Here is a 19,638-nt window from a genome sequence, read left to right as displayed (position 1 = left end):
ACGGTGCTATTTATGAATGTCTTATTAGTAAAAAATGTCACACCACTGAAAAAAAAATTGATGAGGATGAATTATTCCAATGATATATCATATTTAATTATTTAATGAGAATTTAAAAAAACCAAAAAAACTTATATTACATGCATACTATATTATGAATACAAACATACACACAATGCTTGGACAAACAAAACACATAAAATAAAGCGAAAGCAAGATTATTCTACGGGGAAAAAAAATAGCCATTTTTGATTTTCATTCATGTTTGAAACGAATCTTGCATGATTAATGTACTTGTTTTTTTTAATTGTTGATAGGGTATTCTGAGAATGCTTTAATTTTCAACTGAAACCTTTTTTGTGACGTTTTGATTTCTTTCTATTTCATTGATACTTTGTTTTTCTCTCCTATCTAAAGCTTATTCCACTTATCACAAAATCACTTGTATGAATAATATTTTGAACTCTAATGTCAGAAGTTGTGTTTACACCCTCTCATTTATTTTGAAATGATTTCAGATTTTGGGTGGCATGTATAATCCAGCCGATGGGCATATCGATCCTTACTCGTTAACAATGGCGTTATCTGCTGGTGCGAGAAGGTATGGTGCTGAAATATTTCTGGGAGCTGAAGTTAAATCATTGAAGCGCACTCATGATCATAAGTGGGAAGTCATAGCAAATAGAGGATCCATAATAACAGATCATGTTGTAAATGCATCTGGTAAATTGATGAATACTCATCATTCATGAATTTTTGTATGGTATGAACTTTTCTCATTGGGCAATGGAATATGGGTCTTAACGCTGTGACAAAAGACTTGCATAGAAGATCTTGTCGGGAAGATCTATGGGGAAAGCTATCGATAGTTATTCATCATATAATTTCAAGGTCACCATGTGCAGCGAAGATGAATGAGGGTAAATATGTCAAACTCCCACTTGGGCAGGACTTCATATTCATAAAAGGTTTTTTTACATCCTTTAGGATCGAAAGCTCAGGAGATAGTACCAAACATTGATTAACAAAGTTAAAAACATTCAGGCTGTGAAATTAGAGTATAATTATGAAACATGCTAGCAGTATCCGACCAGTAGCAATGTTAAGATGAAAGTGCAGCTGGAGTCATAATGCTCTTTGTTTTTGTAGTGAAGTTTGAGGTAGTGCATGCTCTGCTATTCTATAAATAGGACCATAGTTAGAAACTGGACCTTAAGCCTGTAGATCTGCCAATGGAAGAAACTTTTTTGTCAGTATTTGGCTATGGTTTTTGAGATGATTAAAGAAAAATATTTTTAAGTAGCTGTAATACTCGATGCACTGATAAAGTGGCAAACCAGTGTAAAAGAATAAATATGGCTAAAAGGTATTGCTTGAAAACTATGGTTACCAAAGTAAACATTCTGAAAGTTATCGTTGAGGCCCACTAACCATTGTTGACCAACGGGTTTTTCACCAATTTCTAGTTCGTATGAACTTCTTTTAAAGTAGCCTATTGTTCAAGTCCCCAGTTTTGCTGCCCTCTATACAGGGTGCATAGCTACTAGCAAGCATCACATTTATTGAACTGTTGATCTTAGAGGCATACTTCCAATTAGAAAAAGTATCCGAATAATGTGTACAACTCAGATGTCTCATTTATGTGGCAAAGGGTTATAGTTATTAAAATAAAAAAAAATTAACATTTTATAGGGATACCATGTGCTCAAAACCCAATGAGAAATGATGTCGCCTTGCTCTTATTTTCATGATAGACATTAAAGGCAATTCCAGTCTTGAGATTACTGCATAGGCTTTTTTCCCCGATACAATATACTATAACAATATATATTTATTTAATGGGGGGTGTATGTTTTCTTATTTAGGATTCTGGGCTGTAGAAGTTGGTAGAATGATTGGATTGGAGCTTCCACTTGTTCCTGTACAACACCAATATTTGATCACTTCTTCAATTCCCGAAGTTAAAGCATTGAAGGTAAAAATGTTTTTTCACCCTGATAGAGAATAGTTGAGAATGCAAAAACCTGTGTAAGTTGACCACCTGCTGTTGAACAATTTTATGGTCAACTTATAGACAGGTGGTCAAGTTACAAAGATAAAATTTTGTTTAAACTAAAAATAACAAGTCACACATGATAATAAACATGTATACAAAATCATTATCAGTTAGTTTTTAGTATACACACTGTTAAATATTCTAAGAATGCCACAAACAATATTTGGTTACTTGTCTAGTGTAGTGAACATGTAAGAGAGAATTTAATGCTCTTGAAATATTTTTGTTAGCAAATTTCATTGTCTTAAATTTGTAAAAAAAATATACTCCAAGACTATTAACTGTTTTTGTTTCGAATCAATTATAGGTTTAAAATAGAGAGGTCTACTTATGAAAGGAATTAGGTATTGTCCTGTAAAAAATGATTCCGTTTATACTGGTAGAACAATTTAGTCTGTTTTATTGTATTTTAATTTAAATAAATTGAGTTGAGAATTTATTGAATCTGTGTAAAGCCTCTACATTCATATATTTTCTCTCCCATTGGCTCATACCAAGCACACTCTGGTCCCCCGTGAAAGAACTTCAATGTGTGTACTGCACGAGATGATCAAGTGTTCCTTTAGCGGGTCTGAGGGGCTAGGTGTGTTAGTATCAGTCAGTCGATCTCCAGCTCTCATACAGTGTGCAAAGTTTAGGCACACAGTGTATTCTATAATAAAATTAGAAATAACTGATGGATTTTGTTAATAATTTTATCCAAGATCAGAAGTTAGGTAATTCTAGAATATATGAGGTGAAGGTTTCATAAAAACTGAAACTTCAAAGAAAAAAAATTAAAATATTGAATTTTACGTGCCTTAAGAATGTAGGCACGCAATCAAATTTATGTAAATTTCAATATACCACATAGGTTTACATCACAAAGGGGTGTTTCCTATTACTGCTACACAAACCTTGAATGTTTTCGTGGATCATGCACCATGCCAAAATCCACTCAATCCTCGAACAAGGAATTATTGTGGATATGAGTACTGAGGTTCACAAGGTAAATCGGTTTCTCAAGTTTTTGTTGAATTAAATAGATTTAAGTGAAGCATCTATAGAGTGCTAGCACATGGTGATAATTACAAACCAAAATCAAGACCTGGAAGACACTGAGTGACCAGTTAACACAAAGACTGGCTCTGCAACAAAAACACCCTGCTAGTGAAATAAAACAGAACTGATTGAATATTTCAAGAGAAATTGTTCGAAATTGCAATTGAGAAAGCATGGTTTGATTTGTCAAGAATTACTATAAAATCTTTCAAAAATTCAATGAAAATGTGTGTATTTGATGTAAAAAGCAATGGCAATCACAACTTACTAAAATTTGTTCACCTTTTTCCAAAAAAAATTAAAAATTTGTGCCTAAATTTTTGTGCAATACATTTTCATTGTTTTCGCTGTAATGCAGCAAATATTCAAGATTTGTGTTCTATTTTTGTTATGTGTTATTCGTTTGTCACAGGAATTCTGCACAAAATGTGCCTCACAATTTACATTAAATAACTTAAAACTCAAAATCAGTGTTCAGCCTAAACTTTTAAGGTGCACTGTACGTTTTACATTTGTAGTTGCTCTCTCTGCTGTTGTACATATGCTTTATTAATCACATTTAATTGAATTTTATGTATCTTAAAAAAAAAAAAAACGTCACTATCAATTATTGGAGTCAAATGCGCCATCAACAATGACATATCAAATTCATTCAGATAAGTTCCGTAAACTTTATTGTGTAAAAATTTCATGATTGATAAAAATATATTATTTTTCAATAATTCTATATCTTTAAATGACTGTAACAGTTTCTTTCAGACTGAGCCACCTGTATTGAGACATTTGGAAGGATCGTTTTATCTCAGAACAGAAAGAGATGGAATTCTAGTAGGGCCATATGAGCATGAAAACAAAATGAAGATTTTAGACAATTGGATAGAAGATGGCATTCCGAAAGGTTGGTCCATTTGGGATAGATCCTAAACTTGTTACGCCAGTTGAACTGTGATAAGTCGAATGTCTGTAACTCAAATTTTTGATAACTTGAATTAATATCAATCATTGCATTGTGATTTCTCCAACCGATAGACTAAAATACGTGTATTGTAGGGCTTATTCAAAATATAAGTTCTTGGTATTTCCTGAGTATAATATATTAAAAAAAACAGAGAGACTAATATCAAGAATTTTTCTTAGGATTTGGAAAAGAGCTCTTCCAACCAGATTTAGATCGCCTTTCAGATTACCTAGAGATCGCCATGAATTTGTTACCTCTGATGAATTCCGCAAACATAAAGACTGTCGTTAATGGACCAATCATGTACACGCCAGATTTACTTCCAATGTTGGGACCATATATTGAAATGCCTAACATGTGGATGGCTGTAGGCTTCACGTAAGTATAAATGTTTTTTCTAAGATTAAATATATGTTGTAGTTTATGTGTTGTATAATTTTTTTTAAATTACTCATTCACTTTAATAATATGGATGATTTTTTAATTCCATTGAATAAATATTTGGTAGCTATGGAATTATTCACTCTGGTGGTGCTGGCAAGTATTTGGCTCATTGGATGGTTGATGGCGAACCCCCTTATGAACTCCTCGAAACTGACCCCAATCGTTTTGGAAAATGGACGACAAGGTATTTGCTTTATAAATTTTAACATGCTGATTTAAAGTTTCTAGTATGTGATGGTATCTATATGGGCTACTTTGTCTTGATAGCAGAGCCATAACTGTAATTTTTGTCGGGGCGGCGGCAAAAACTTGTGTTTTCCACCTCATTCTCTTTGAAATTTGATATTTTTACAAGTGTTTTTCATTTCTGACTACAATTTGCTGCCCCCTAAAGTTTGTTGCCAAAGAAGTGCCCTCCCCCCCCCCCCCCCGAAGTTCCAGTTCTGCTTAATATATATTGTGATTTTTGCCTTTGAATAATTTTATAGAGTATGTTATGTTTAATGTTTAGCTAATACAGTGTTACCCAAAGTGGGCAATATCGCCCCCCAGGTGGGCGATGGAAGGGTCCGGGGGGGGGGGGGTAGAAGCTACGAGTATAACATAGGTTCCTATGAGTTTGCTCGGGTCTGGGCGATGGGAGAAAAAAATTTCTAAAGAACATGAAACAAAAAGTATGGGAAACTACAAGCTAATGAAAGGCTCCAAGTCTTGAAAGTTATGATTCTGAAATGGTGCTTATATTTTGTACTCAGATAATTTAGTTTATTTTATATTTAATGCTATAATCTAATTTTTTCAAAGACAGTACGTTTATGCAAAGACTCGTGAAACATATGGCATGAATAATAATTACACTTACCCGAAAGAAGAAAGGTGGGCTGGTCGACCTACTTCTCGAGTTTCTGGTGCATATGATTTGATGATCAATCGTGGAGCACAGATGGGCTTCCATGCAGGTAAGAGATATAGATGTTTCCATTTATATTTGATATTTAAGAATAAATCACAATCTAGAGGTTTTATATTGATCTGAAGTGTAACAAAATAGTTTCAAATAAAATATAAATTTTCTATCAGAAAAATAAAATTTGATAGGATCAATAGCTTCCATTTGAATCTATTAAAGATAAACATTCTTTTATGGTTTAATGCCTGTTGTCTCTTAAATTGTCCTTATTCGCTGTCTCCATTGGTTGTTTATGACATCATGAGTTCAGTAATTTTCCAATTCAACTTAACAAATTGAAAAATTAAGGGATTCTATTGAAGGTGTAAAACAAAAAATTGAAGTCCATGTTTTCTGCATGTTGTTAAAATTTAATTTCAAGTTAATTTAAAATTATCAACTTATTTTGTTATAAAAGATTTTAATTAGTAATTAACTGTATTAACCAATTAATACTTAAAACCATTTTCATTGTATGATCCTTGGATTGAACATAATAACTGAGACATAAAAAAATTACTTAATACATATATTGTTATTGTATGCAATATATTGTTGATTGTCCACTTTATTATGACCACCTCACAGTTTTAAGCACATGAGCTATGGGGTAACGCTATGTAATTTTGGGCATATAAATTTAATTCTTAAACTCACACTTTCCAGCAAATGTTTTTAGGGGACCAAAAAAATATTAAAAAAGAAAAAATATGTTTTTGATCAACTCTGTATTATAGAAAGCTACAAATAATTTGTAACTTTCACCAAATATTTTACTTGCTTTGAGCAATACTTGCACACATTTTCATGAAAATTGCATGTATATTCATGAAGATATGAATGTTTCTTATAAAAAAATTCCAATTTTCATAGATGTTTTTTTTTGCTTATATATTTGTAATTGCTATAATAAACTTATAGATTTTTCAACCAATTTTTACGAAACGTACAGAAATTTTGACACAATACATGAGACACATTGTAAAGAAATTTGAAATGTAACAGTTCAGTATTTGATGAGATATGAGCATTTTTTAGGTAAATGATTCTTGATTATGCATGTGCAGAAAATATCAATTTTATTTTTTCATAATTTGGTTACCTCAGATAGGTGGGGGAACTTTGCCAAAATTTCCGTTGAATATGTCACAGAAATTCTGAAAGATATCGACGAGACAGTGAGTTGTAATTTAAGTTAATTGCTGAAAATAGCTGAATGATAGTTGATTTCACACAAATTGATAGTTCAATTATTTTCTGTCATTTGATTATTTCGAGAATAATTCTGCAGCATTATATGAATGAGCAAAGACACGTGTCTGATGCTGTATAAGAAAAATGCTTGAGCATAACGCATATGTATGATGTCAAATGAAAAACTGAAGGAAATAATTAAGTGTGACAAAAAATAATCAAAATACCAATTTGTGGGAAATCTCTTATTATAAAGCTACTTTCAGCAAGTAATTGAAACTACTGCTCACTGTATCGCTGATATCTTTCTGAAATTTTTGTGTCATTCAACTTGAATTTTTATATAATTTGCACTATGTATCTGTATATGGATCTGGCAACCAAATTATGAAGAAATGAAATTGATATTTTTTTTCTACACATGCCTAATTAAAAATAATTTAGCTAAAATGCTCATATCACATTAAATATTAAATTATTACATTTTAAATTTATTTACAATGTGTCTCATGGATTGTGTCAAACTTTTTGTAAGTTTCATAAAAATTTGTTGAAAACTTTGCATACCATAAGCAAAAAACATGTTGTGAAAATTGGAATTTTTATAAGAAACACATTCATATATTGATGAATATACAGTAAAACCTTGTGGTAAGCCGTCACTCCGGTTAAGTAGTAGTTTTTCTACAGGCCTGTCCAGCTTTCATAGACAACTGCTATTAAACCCTTGTATACTCATCGCTAATCCTGGTTAATTCATCACCATGAAAAGGTTTGAAATAGAGGGAACAGATAATTTCTATGGCTTCCTTAAAAAAATAGCGTGTTAATAAAGCCCTTATGTTCCAAAACGGAACAGTTTGAGTAACAAAAGTTACGCTGGGGAGTTTTTGAAACATTCGAACCTGATTTTTGCATGGGCCCCCACTAATTTAGGGCTTCAAATTTGAACGAATTATATTTTTGTTGAACATTTTTTTCCAAAGTTGAGGTCTTTGTGCTTTTCCCCCACCCTGGGCCCCTCAAAGTAGACCCTGTGTTTGAGATTACCTTGTAGTTAGCATGTGAAAGATTGCCTGGATAAATTGTACCAACACTACCTTGTAGTTGTTTCATGAACTACTGATAAAAAATTAAAACACTAAAATTAAATTTTGTGTATGTGTAAAATTGATGTGCAGTAGTTCTGTTGTGAAGAAAAGCTATGTATTTTAACAGTTGCTCTGATTAGTCTAAATTAAAAATTACTAGTTACAAATCAAAGTGTACACATTGATTTAAGTTCAGTATTAAATTAATACTCAATAAGTGTTCTCAATAAGTTAAGTAATAAGAGCTCTAAAAAGGTAAAAACTTCAATTTTTTCTTTTGCAATCTATAAATTTCATTAATGTTGTAATTTTAATTCATATTTTAATAAATGTTATATTACTTTAAATTTACATGATTTTTTTTCACAATATTACATATTGAAACTGATGGCACTTTGATTAAGTCATCACTCCACTTAAGCCGCCATAGTTTTTTGATAACATGAGGTGACAACTTATCAAGGTTTTTACTGTATGTGTAATTTTCAAGAAAATGCATACGAGTGTTGCACAAAGCAAGTAAAATATTCTGTGAAAGTTACTGAAAACCTGAGGAAAAAAACCTGAAAACCTTACTTCCAAACAGGGCAAATGCTATTTTAACCACAGCCCAGCTTGCTCCAGAATAATATGAAAATTCTGAAAAACAACTCTGGAAGAACATAACTGCAACATACATTCTGAGAATACCATTGTTTGCTCACCAACAACTGATGCTGTGTACAGAAGGGGGGTACCTCTTCCAAAAGAAATGAAGAAAACATGATGCAAATAATACTGGTTACTATGCTCGAATTGCTTCTGGCAAAAAAAAAGCAATGCCCCTAAAGAAAAAAACTTTCAGAGGGTAGAGGAGGAAAACCTCTCGCCCTGCTAAGGCAAAGTAATAAAACTGACTAGACTGTGTGAACAATTCATTAAATTGTTAACATTTCATTAAATATCAATTCAACAATTCATGGGGAGACAGATAGATATTTTCCCCCCTTTTACAGCATGTTGGACGAGGTGCATGTGTGGTTTAGTAGTAGCATACTGTCTAATGCGGGGAATGCAGTAATTAAAAAAGCTGTTTATCTCTTTACATCAGTCCAAATCGATAAATTCCAACCACCTCTGAAACGTTTCCAAAAGTTACTAAACTAATAATGTATTCACTACTATATTAGGTTGGGAGCAGCCAGCATGGTTTGCTGTAGATGATGATGATGCAAGTTATAAACCTAGCTTCACAAGAACGAATTGGTTTGAGCCAGTTTGCAGGGAGTGCTACACCGTAATGAATAATGTTGGTATCATTGATTTGACACCATTTGCAAAAATTGATGTCAAAGGACAAGATGCTACAACATTTCTTGATCAGTTGCTAGCCAACAGCATTCCTAAGGCAAGTTAAATACCATTCACACACCTTGTATTTTACAGACTATTCAAAAGCAACTTCCCTTCATAGAATTTATTTAGGTTCAATACGTAAAACCAAAATTCAATACAATAAAACCTTGATTATCTGGAACTTTCCATTAGCTGACTATGGTTTTCTTGGTGCAAATTTTTTGTCATTCGGAATGAGAAAATTATAGCTGATGTCTGAAATTCTCCTACCAATAAAAATAAGGTTATTCATTTAGATCAGGATTCACAGATCACTTAAGTGACCCAAGGCGCATTTACAGATCACTTGAGTGACCTGTGGCACATTTAGAGATCCCTTAAGTGACATGTGGCACAGTTTTAGAGCACTTAAGCTACCTGCAGTGCAGTTCTACATCACTCAAGTTACCCGCGGCTCATTCCTAGATTACTTGTGATCTGCGACATAGTTACGGATTGCTTGAGTGGCATGCGGCATAGTTCCAGAAGCACTTAAGTGGCTCGCAACACATTTCTAGAGCACTAGAGCAGCCCAGGCACATTTTCAGGTTACTTGAAGGATCCCTAGAACGTTTAAAGATCTCTAAAGTAGCTCTATAGAGAACTTATCAGTAATGAGAATGTGTTAGTTTAGGACCCCCAAACTAGGAAAGGTTTTTCTCGTTTTTGGCACACCTAGTAAGATGCCATTAAGAATATTGAAGCCACTAGTTATGGCTTCAGACCAGGTAGAAGCCCTTCCATATGTCATAGAAGCAACTTATTTACAACCAAAAGATTGGGAAAATTAAAAAAAAAATGCTTCACAACCATTAACCACCATATGTAAAAAGTAATGTAAATGAAATTAAAATATATGATTATCCTTTATCATATAAATGATGAGTATCCATTGGTTTATTTCTGAAGGGTAGGGAAACATATTCATTATATAATAATTGACACGTTTTTAGTAGCAAAATAGATTTTTAGAAAATAAAAAACACACCTCTCTGTTATGGGAACATAATATATGCTATATTTTTCCACCATAATATGTCGTCTAATAGGTATCCATGATAGTTTCTCTAAATAAATCTTTGAGATTTGGTCTTCAAACACCCATCACTTTTTCTTCTTTTAACTGTCCCATAATATTGGTTTCAATACCAGTGCCAATTGTTATAATCACACCCTTTATAACAATATTAAATATTTTTTATAAAGGGTGGCGGATGAGGTAAGCATCATTTACCCACCATCCCCCAGTCATCAGTCAGCAAAACCGAAACCCCCTTCCCCATCGATGCTGATGCAATACTTGAATGATCCTTATCAGTTATGCACACATCAAGGTTTACGCAAAACAACGATCACAATGTTTGATCTCTCGCTTGGAAATTCTTTTTAAATGAGTTAATACTTTTTCTAACCTATTTCTGATCACGGATGAACTATTTTGTCAAAACGCCAGTGGAATAAATTCAATCCAGTTCTCTGTTTTTTCTTTCCTCTCTCATCATCACGAAGCTTTATTGTAACCGTATGAGCCAGTTGTTTCTTCCCCCTCCGTTTTTTCTATATTCGATTTATTTTTACATGTAAGAGCGAAAGAGAACACATGTATAGGGTGTGCGTGAAAAGAGAAATCTACTATATACTTTACTTATCTATTTACATACTGCAGTCAAATCCCATTTTAGCAAACAAATACTGTTATAGTAAAAATAGCAAAAAATATTTTTAATGAACACTTTTCTAATCCCCCCCCCCCAAATAAGTTTGTATTGGAACAATGCAAAAACCTGGAATTCCTTTGAAACAAAATTTTGTTATAGTGAAGGGATTTCTCAAGTCTCTTAGAATTTGTTGCAGCAGGATTTGACTGTACACTGTTTTTCTTTTCTATTTTTTTCTCCCTTTTATTTCTTTCCCCTTCTTCCTTTTTCTAACTTGGGGTTAAGTTAGGACAAGATTACCAGATTTATCACCGATTCATCAAATAGAGATCATCCAAATTTGTTTCCAAAAGCTTGTAAGCGAAGGGGTTAATATATTTTTTTAAATACTTAGAAAAAATTTTAAACTCACCAGATGAAAATTTTACAATTGTTTTAGCGGTTTATACTAAGCAAAGTCTGTTATAGTGAGGTTCTACTGTGTTTATCACTATTAGTTCCTTAGAGGAATGTTTATGAGAAATATGTGTGCAGTCACACATAGTAGCAGAACAGATGTTCAGTTGCTTCCCAAACTGATAAAAAAAATACATGAATTTAATTTTTTTTTCATTTTGTACTTCTGAGCCTGTATATTTTTAATTCAGGTGGGGACGACAAATATATCGCATATGCTGACAAAACAAGGACGAGTCTATGCCGAAATCACAGTAACAAGATTGTCTGATGACCATTATTTCCTAGTGACTGGATCTGGTTCTGAGCTTCATGATCTGAGGCAAGTTGCTATTCAATAAAACAAATTTTTTAATATTCTTATCAAAGAATTAATCTTCAACATTTTTTTTTTTGAGTAGCGAGTACCATCTATAATCATTGCCAGAAAAAAAAAGATTGACTTTATAGCCAATATTTCCATAAAAACAATTCTCAGGCTGAGTATGTAATTGGGAAATCTGTAAATATACCTCAGGAATAGTGCATAAGCATTGAGTGCTTGTGGGTGTCTCGGTAAACACCATGTTGAAGATTTCTGGGTTATAGCTAAAAGGCTCGGTGGAGCAGCGGTGGTCAAACCGCAGACTGTTGTAAGGTCAATCACATAGGTTTACACTGTTTAATATGAAAAATGTGTAGCCAACAAAATTATGAGGTTAAATATGTCCTACAATAAAATTTGTCGCATCTTGTACACCGTATCACACACGTTTGCAATCTGAACATGTCTGTCATTCAAGCTTATCACACTAGTTCAGCTACGTTCAAGTTGATTTGTGCTATAATTAAAATATAAGGTGGCATCAATTCACACATGCAAATGTATCGTACTCATTATTTACAACATCTTTTCTTCTAGGTGGATGCAAGATCAAGCGGCGAAATGGAACTATGACGTCTTTTTCCATAATCTAACAGATGAGATGGCTTGCTTAAGTATAGCTGGCCCCTTCTCAAGACATGTACTTTCAAAGCTAACTGAGGCTGGTATAGATAATAAGAACTTCCCATTCCTTAATGCAAGGACAATCGAGGTTGCAGGAATTCCTGTTAGAGCAATTCGAATCAGTTACACAGGTGTGTATCCCACATACAATGGACTCTCGCTAATCTAGCACATATCAGACTAGAGTGTGCCGGATTTCTGGAAGCTAGTTGCAAAACCATTTAAATAATACAGTACACTTATTAGAATCATGGACAAACATTTAGATATTATTAAGACTTTTACTAAGTATGGAATGGACCAATATCATTACATAAGAGTAAATTTATGTATAGTTATCAGGATTTTGGTTTATGTTATCAATTTTTTTTTTCTGTCGAAAGTTTTTTTGCACATTTTGACGCTGAGATTGAACCAGACTTTTCCCTGATAAATTATCCTGCAAGACTATGTAGGAGGGCAGAAGATAGTCTTTCCTCATCGACAATCATTTGCATACTTGGTTTACAATGCCCTATTTGGGCAGTAGAAGCAGCTATAATCGATGTAAGCAACAAAGTTTCTTTTGCAATGGTCCACCTATAGTGAAGACACATGTAATGTTAAAACAAAAACCCTTCCTTCAGTTCTTGGTCAGTTTCACAGTTACTTGGCCGACTGTCTCAGGGTATTTATGGAACTTATTGTATATTGAAAAAATTATTGTGTATCATAAAACACATCAAATAGTTCCATTCAAACTCCTCATAATGGCTGAATAATAATAATGAAATATATATAGAAAAAATATCTTGTTTTAGAACACTATGGAAAAGAAGAATGGCAGATTGAACATTTTACAATCACTTTTGTGGAAAAGAAAAACTGAGTTGTCCTGTTTTCACACGTCCAGTTCTAAACTGGAGGTGTGGTCATCATATTTGCTTTTGGATTTCTTTCGGATATAACTATCAATTGGTTATTGGTATTAGAAATCTAGAGTCCTGATGTGATAACATTAAGCGGCATGCACTGTATAAACTTCTGCGCACAGACATGCAATCACATGTTTTCCTCTTCTGTGCTAGAAGAAAAATTATTATTTATATTATAAAATATTATTGGACAGGTTGGATTAGTGCAGGTCTGGATTACCAAGAGTCTATATACATACTGTATTTTATTTAATGCTCTGGAGAACATTCAATCGTTACAGGCTCAGTTTCAGTATTTCTGTAGCAGAAAATGATCGAAATAAATATTGTCTGAGGCTTTCATGGCCAGCGTTAAATGACTTGCAAACGGTTTCTGGGTTATTAGACCATGGTCTAAGAGATTTTCTTCCTGACGTTTCGCTCACATGTGTGGCAGACATCATCTGAATAACCTCAAAATAAAAATCCTTCCAAATAACCTCAGATGATGCCTGCCACAGATGTGGGGGAAATGTCAGGAAGAAAATCTCCTAGACCATGGCCTAATAACCCGGAAACCGTTTGCAAGTCATGATCGAAATAAAGTTATGTTTTGACACTACTGTCCAGAAAATTGACACACAAGAATGTTTTCTTAGTTTTTTTTATTCCGATGTGATGATCCGTATGAACATAAAAAAAATCAAATTTTAAGTAAAAATAAATGTCTCAGAGTATGATGTTTTTTTTCAACCCTTTAACAGTTTTTAGAGATGAGAGAGCACTTTTCTCTCTACCCCTTTAGTTTGAACCTGCTGAAAATCGGAAGAAACCCTACTTCATTAGGAAGATATGACATTTTGAAGGGGGGTTTAGGGATTTTTGCTGTGCTGCTTAAAGGGTTAAAGATGTAAAAGGACATTGAGCCTATCAGGTTTTGGGCAAGTTTTTCGGAGGGTTAAATTAGACTTGAATCTGTATAATGCATTCTTATAAACTATTAATGAAACAAAGCGAATTGTGTGAAAAATTATGAGTATTCATAGGTGAGCTTGGATGGGAGTTATATCATGACAAGAACCACACTGCAGCATTATATCAAGCACTGTTATCGGCTGGTCAAGAATTCAGCATTGGTGATTTTGGGACGTATGCCTTAAACACGCTCAGATTGGAGAAGGGCTTTTGCATGTGGGGAGCAGAAGTAAGTAGAAACACTTATCTTTTACTTATGAAAGGTGTGATAAACTGTTTCTTTTGTCCATTCATTGTTAAAACTGCAAATGATGTATAGATCATAACTGCCACCTTTGTAGGATTAGAATTAGGGATGATTTTACAAGAATCCAAAATAAAATTAATTAATCTTGTTTAAAAATTTATAAAAACGGATTTTTGGAAAAAAATATAGGATTTTTTTCATGAAGGAAAGTAAAATTGTAGGGGGATTTTTCCCCTTTGCAGAAACATGACATCCTGCAAGACACCAATCAGCGCCAAGTCGCCAATCATCACTAACCAGTAGGCTAAATTACCACTCATTACTACTTTCAACTCACATCATGCAAACAAAAAAATTGTCATCGACTCCAAACGGGATATGCGGTCAAAAGAAGCGAATATGAGTCGTAACGCTGATTTTAGATGTCGCAAGGCCGAATTGATGCTGTTTGAACTGCTGAAAATCTTTTTTGTTATTTGACACAATGGTTACAATTTACATCAAGCTTGTGATATCATTTTGGAGGTTGAAAATGAAAGAATCAGTCTTTTTTTTCTTCCAAGTAAATTCTTTGGGAATAATTTTCCCTAAAAGTATGGATTTTTTATAATCATGGTCAAAATTCGGGAGATACAAGAATTTTGCGGGAGGAGGAGTAGGAATTCGCGAGAGCCTCCCAGAAAATCCAGGAGATGGCAGCTATGATAGATAATAGTTCTTGGCAACAGAGGAATTATGGTGGTTGCATTTACAATTCAGAACATGTAGTCATAATAATACAATGAAAACCCTCTTTTGTAGACACCAGGACAAAAAACTTGTCTGTAAAAGAGGGATTGACCACATCTGGTAAAGGAGAAAAGGGTTTTATTGAAGAGCTTAAAAAAAATAATTGTTTTTTGGTCATAAAGGATGACCATTCAGAAAGATTTCACTGTAACAGGTTTTTTCTGCTCAGTAAATTTGTAAAAACCTTTTGAAATTTATGAGCAACATGTTTGAAATATATATAAATTGGTGCATCTAATCTCGCAGATGAATCTGGATACGAATCCGTTGGAAGCTGGACTTCATTTTTTCATCAAAATGAACAAAAAGGCTAATTTCATTGGCAAACAGGCCTTACAAAATATCCTTAGGCAAGGCCTACAGAGAAGACTCACATACCTCAGAGTGGAAACTACTGATGTCGATCCGGAGGGTAACGAATCTGTGTGGTGCTCTGGAAGAGTAATTATGATTATGATTTTATTTTTTAATTTGAGTTTCATGCCACTGTATATGCTTGTCTCTTGCTCACATTTTTTTTTTTTTTTTTGATAATTTTTCTAGTAGTCTGTTTAAAACTAAAAATTAATGCTAGGGTTACCAGATTTCGATGGCCTGGTCTGTGTTTGTATCATACTATTTTATTTCTTACTCTTTACGTCCCTATTTTTTTTAAATAACGTGAAAACCCTATATAAAGACACTCAAGAGATCAGAGATGTATAATTTTTAATAGAGTTATATTTTTATTTGTAGAATATATGCATTATTACCACTGTCAAACAAGATGATAATATCGTTATATTATGCTATCTGTTATCATTATACATATAGGATTTTAACTGTATGGTGTAAATCTGTTTTAAATAAAAAAAAAGACTTCAACACAGCAGTTTTGCAATACCTAACTTGATCATTTGTCGGAAACCAGCAACTTTTAATTAGATTGTGGCAATTTAATCACCTCAAAGTATTGTCAGTGGAGGGTGTTTGCATTTTGAGAATAGGGAACCTGGTAACCCTTTAAATATCTCCTATGAGACTCAGAAATACAAATAAAATTCTGATGTAATGAATGCAGCTCATAATGAGAATCTCTAAATCATGAGTAATTTGGAATACAATGTCAATGAGTTGATGTTGAAAATTCATTGCTTACAATCAAAGTTCATTGCAAAGGTATAATACATGTAGATAAGACATGTTACATGTATTGTATATGTATGGTTTGTAATGTACTAACTGGGTGATATTCATAATTGTAATTTAATTATTAACTGTGATTATGACTCTCAAAATGAGTAATTTAACATTTTAACAACATATAAGTCCTAAATGTTTTCATAGAAAGGTTATCATATACGTTTTGCTTTTGATGTAACAATGCTCTCAATATAGCATCCATTTCCGACGGGGTCTTCATGTCAAGCATCAACTGTATTACTTCCAGAAAAATGAGTGCTCAGTAATTTTGCCCCCCCCCCCCTGTCAGCCTACTCATTAAGATGCCACTGCATAAGAATATGAAGAAATACAGTAAAACATCTCTTTTGTGGACACCAGCAGGAGAAAAAAAAATTGTTCGTAAAAGAGAGATGACCACATTTGAGAGGTTTCAAGTTTTTCTGCAATTAGATGATTGCAAAACTAGAGAAGCAAGGAGACTAGCATGCCAAGTTTCTAATCAACTGCTCCTGTAGGTTTTCTAGTCACCAATACTCGTATGCACTGGTGCACGCAGACTCCCCCTTTCCAGCTGAGATTCGAAGCATTTGTTTTTTCACTAAAAATGAACCTATCCTCCTTGAGGAAAATCTCTAAGCAAATGTCTATGGTCCTGCATCTGAGCATTGTCTAAGAAACACATGTGTTGTGCTGCCTGGACATAGAGTCTTCGCTGTGCAAGGAAGGCCTTAATTTTGATCAGAGACAGAATACAGGGCTCAGCACGGATCATGGCCTCAAAACTAGTGAAAATAGTGACCAAAATATTTAAAAAAGTGACCAAATAGTGACCAAAATGTTTAAAAAGTGACCCAATAGTGACCAAAATAATTTTAGAAAGAGACCAAATGGACAATGAATTTTGATTATTACCAAATTGAATGAATTGAAATTGAATTTAGTTTTCACTAAACTTTGTATTTCAATGGAGCTCATCGAAATTGCTTTTTTTACATATAGTAGGGTGAAATAAATCAAACTCGAATGCATTCTGCTAACCAGAAAAGTTTTGAATAACTTATCAAATTTATCAACAACTATGTGTGAGAGAGTAACATTACATCCTTTCTAAGTAACAGTAGTAATGCCTTTCCCCCCCCCCCCAAAGGGGCCGTTCAAGTATTACGTCATCATAGAGGGGGGGGGGGTTCCGATTTGCTGACTTTTGATGACAGGGTGGGGGGGGAGGTTGAATAACGCTTACGTCATCAACCACCCTTTATGAAAATATGAGTTAGGATTCGGGGGGGGGGGGCAGAGCTGATGACGAAATTTTGCTGACAAGTGGGGGGGGGGGGTCAGCGTTTTGCTGATGGGTGGGGGGGGGGGTGTTCAAAAATGGCTAAAAATTTCCTTATGTAATACTTGAATGGCCCCATATTGCTATCCACAACCCAGCTTAAAATCAATTTAAGCAGGACAAACTTCAAAATGGGAAAAAATTTTCACATTCAAAGAAGGAAAAAAAATGAAATAACACAAAATTTGATGAGAGAATTTGTCCCATCTACATTCTAGTGGATTTTTCATTATGTTATGGTATGAATGACAGTATATAAAATGTACTCACACTTTTTTTTAACTAGTACAAATTGATTTACATAATTAGGTTTGTATAATATCTTCCAACAAATTTTAAGAAATTTACTATAATGATTGATTTAAAAAAAAACTAAAATTACATTTTTAACAATATTATTTTAAATTATTAAATTAAAATATTACTTAAACTACTGAATTAAATAAATTATTTAAATCATTAAATTAACTAAATTATTTTAATTGTTCGGGGCCGTTCAAGCATTACGTCATCATCGATGGAGGGGGGGGGGGTTTCTGACTTGCTGACAAGGGGGGGGGGTTTAGATAATGCTTACGTCATCAACCACCCTTTATGAAAATATGAGTTAGGATTCAGAGGGGCAGAGCTGATGACGAAATTTTGCTGACAAGGGGGGGAGGGAGGGAGGGGGTCAAAAATGGCTAAAAATTTGCTTACGTAATACTTGAACGGCCCCTTATACGTTGAGGGAGGGCAATCCATCCTTCCCCCCAACGTCAATGGCAGAGCCTACTGATGTATATCAATTGTCATCTGCCACACCTCTAAGACCTTCAAGTCTATCTGCACCTATGGCTGGACTGGGAAGGGTGGGTGGGTCTATTCTTTTACAGGCGGAGGGGGCTCCAAAATAATACTGCTCTTGGGTGAGGGAGAAAACAAATCAGTTTTGAAATTGTTTGGTTTTTGAGAGAAAAATTTGTAAATATATATTTTCCTTTTTTTTTTACACACAACATACACCCCTGCAAAAAAAAACATTTACTACTTTACCCAGAAACAATATAATTTTGCCCCCCCCCCCCCGTAATTTTTAACAGAAAAAGACTCCGCGGTCTTCCCCGGTAAATTTCCCATGAACCTGGTAAGCACCAACGTGGCGACTTTTTTCCGCGCCAACCAATCGCCGTTTTGCGGCGGTCAATTCAAGATGGCTGACAAAGATAAAATTACAAAAAAATATATAATTTATAACATGAATCAACCAAATATGCGGCAATATGCGAAAATCGATAGAAATATATCGGGAAATACGGAAAATTAGGATAAAATGAACACAAAAATCGAATCAACGACATACGGGGTTTATAAATGCGGTTGATATAGAGTTTATGGATGCTGCTGTCAGGGCTACCTATTTTAGCGCGAAAAAAAGTCGCCAAGTTAGCTCGGACTCCTCCCGTAATTTTCAAAGAACAAAAACAGTGAATTCGCCCCCACCCGGGGCACCCGATTTACCAAGGCCGTAATACGATATTTTTTCTGGAGGGGAAACGTAATCTTACTGCCCCTTGATTGTGAAATTCGATAATTTTACAAAGGAATTTATTTCCTTTTCTTAAATATACCATTCCATCAAAAATTCCATTCGAGGCATTGCCCCCCCCCCCCCAGTTTCGGATTTGATCACGGTATGTAGCAACCCGGGCCGCAAGTACGAACGAAAATTTACTATCGCCCGGGGCCGGTATCCATTTTTAACAACGGAAAAAAGAGTAAACTCGGCACCCTGGCACCCTTCCTCGTTCAACACCCGTGGAACCAGACCCCGCCCTCTCCTATTGCGGTCATAACAGCGACTCGAGACAAAAACGTTGTAATAACTTCCGAGGTCTGAAAAGGGGATTTTTTACACAACACCGCGCGGAGAATGGAGCGCAATATGTCGATATTAAGTCAACAATCAGCATCGTGAAGATGCCCTAAATCAAGTTACGGCCAGAAGCGGATAAAGGTCAGTTGTTGACGGCCCCGGGCATA

The 19,638-nt window shown here is 34.2% G+C and overlaps 1 protein-coding gene across 5 annotated transcripts in view; it reads left to right on the top strand.

The window, feature by feature from the left end:
• Nucleotides 1-19,638, top strand: part of LOC149088675 (dimethylglycine dehydrogenase, mitochondrial-like) — a 73,979-nt gene that overhangs the window by 51,789 nt on the left and 2,552 nt on the right. For all 5 annotated transcript variants that reach the window (XM_089248817.1, XM_089248841.1, XM_089248826.1 and 2 more), the window contains exons 6-16: nt 519-723; nt 1,866-1,975; nt 3,857-3,995; nt 4,235-4,433; nt 4,564-4,683; nt 5,304-5,458; nt 8,903-9,120; nt 11,413-11,543; nt 12,123-12,340; nt 14,149-14,306; nt 15,360-15,554. In XM_089248817.1, the coding sequence (XP_089104943.1) occupies nt 519-723; nt 1,866-1,975; nt 3,857-3,995; nt 4,235-4,433; nt 4,564-4,683; nt 5,304-5,458; nt 8,903-9,120; nt 11,413-11,543; nt 12,123-12,340; nt 14,149-14,306; nt 15,360-15,554 (1,848 nt within the window). The remainder of the gene's footprint in view (nt 1-518; nt 724-1,865; nt 1,976-3,856; nt 3,996-4,234; nt 4,434-4,563; nt 4,684-5,303; nt 5,459-8,902; nt 9,121-11,412; nt 11,544-12,122; nt 12,341-14,148; nt 14,307-15,359; nt 15,555-19,638) is intronic.

Source organism: Pholcus phalangioides, unplaced genomic scaffold, assembly GCF_987345545.1.
Source record: "Pholcus phalangioides strain wild (caught in Gottingen) unplaced genomic scaffold, Ppha-v1.0 ptg000003l_1, whole genome shotgun sequence".
NCBI classification, from domain to species: Eukaryota; Metazoa; Arthropoda; class Arachnida; order Araneae; family Pholcidae; genus Pholcus; species Pholcus phalangioides.
The sequence above is the reverse complement of the archived record's forward strand: the minus strand, read 5'-3'. Positions and strand labels throughout refer to the sequence as shown.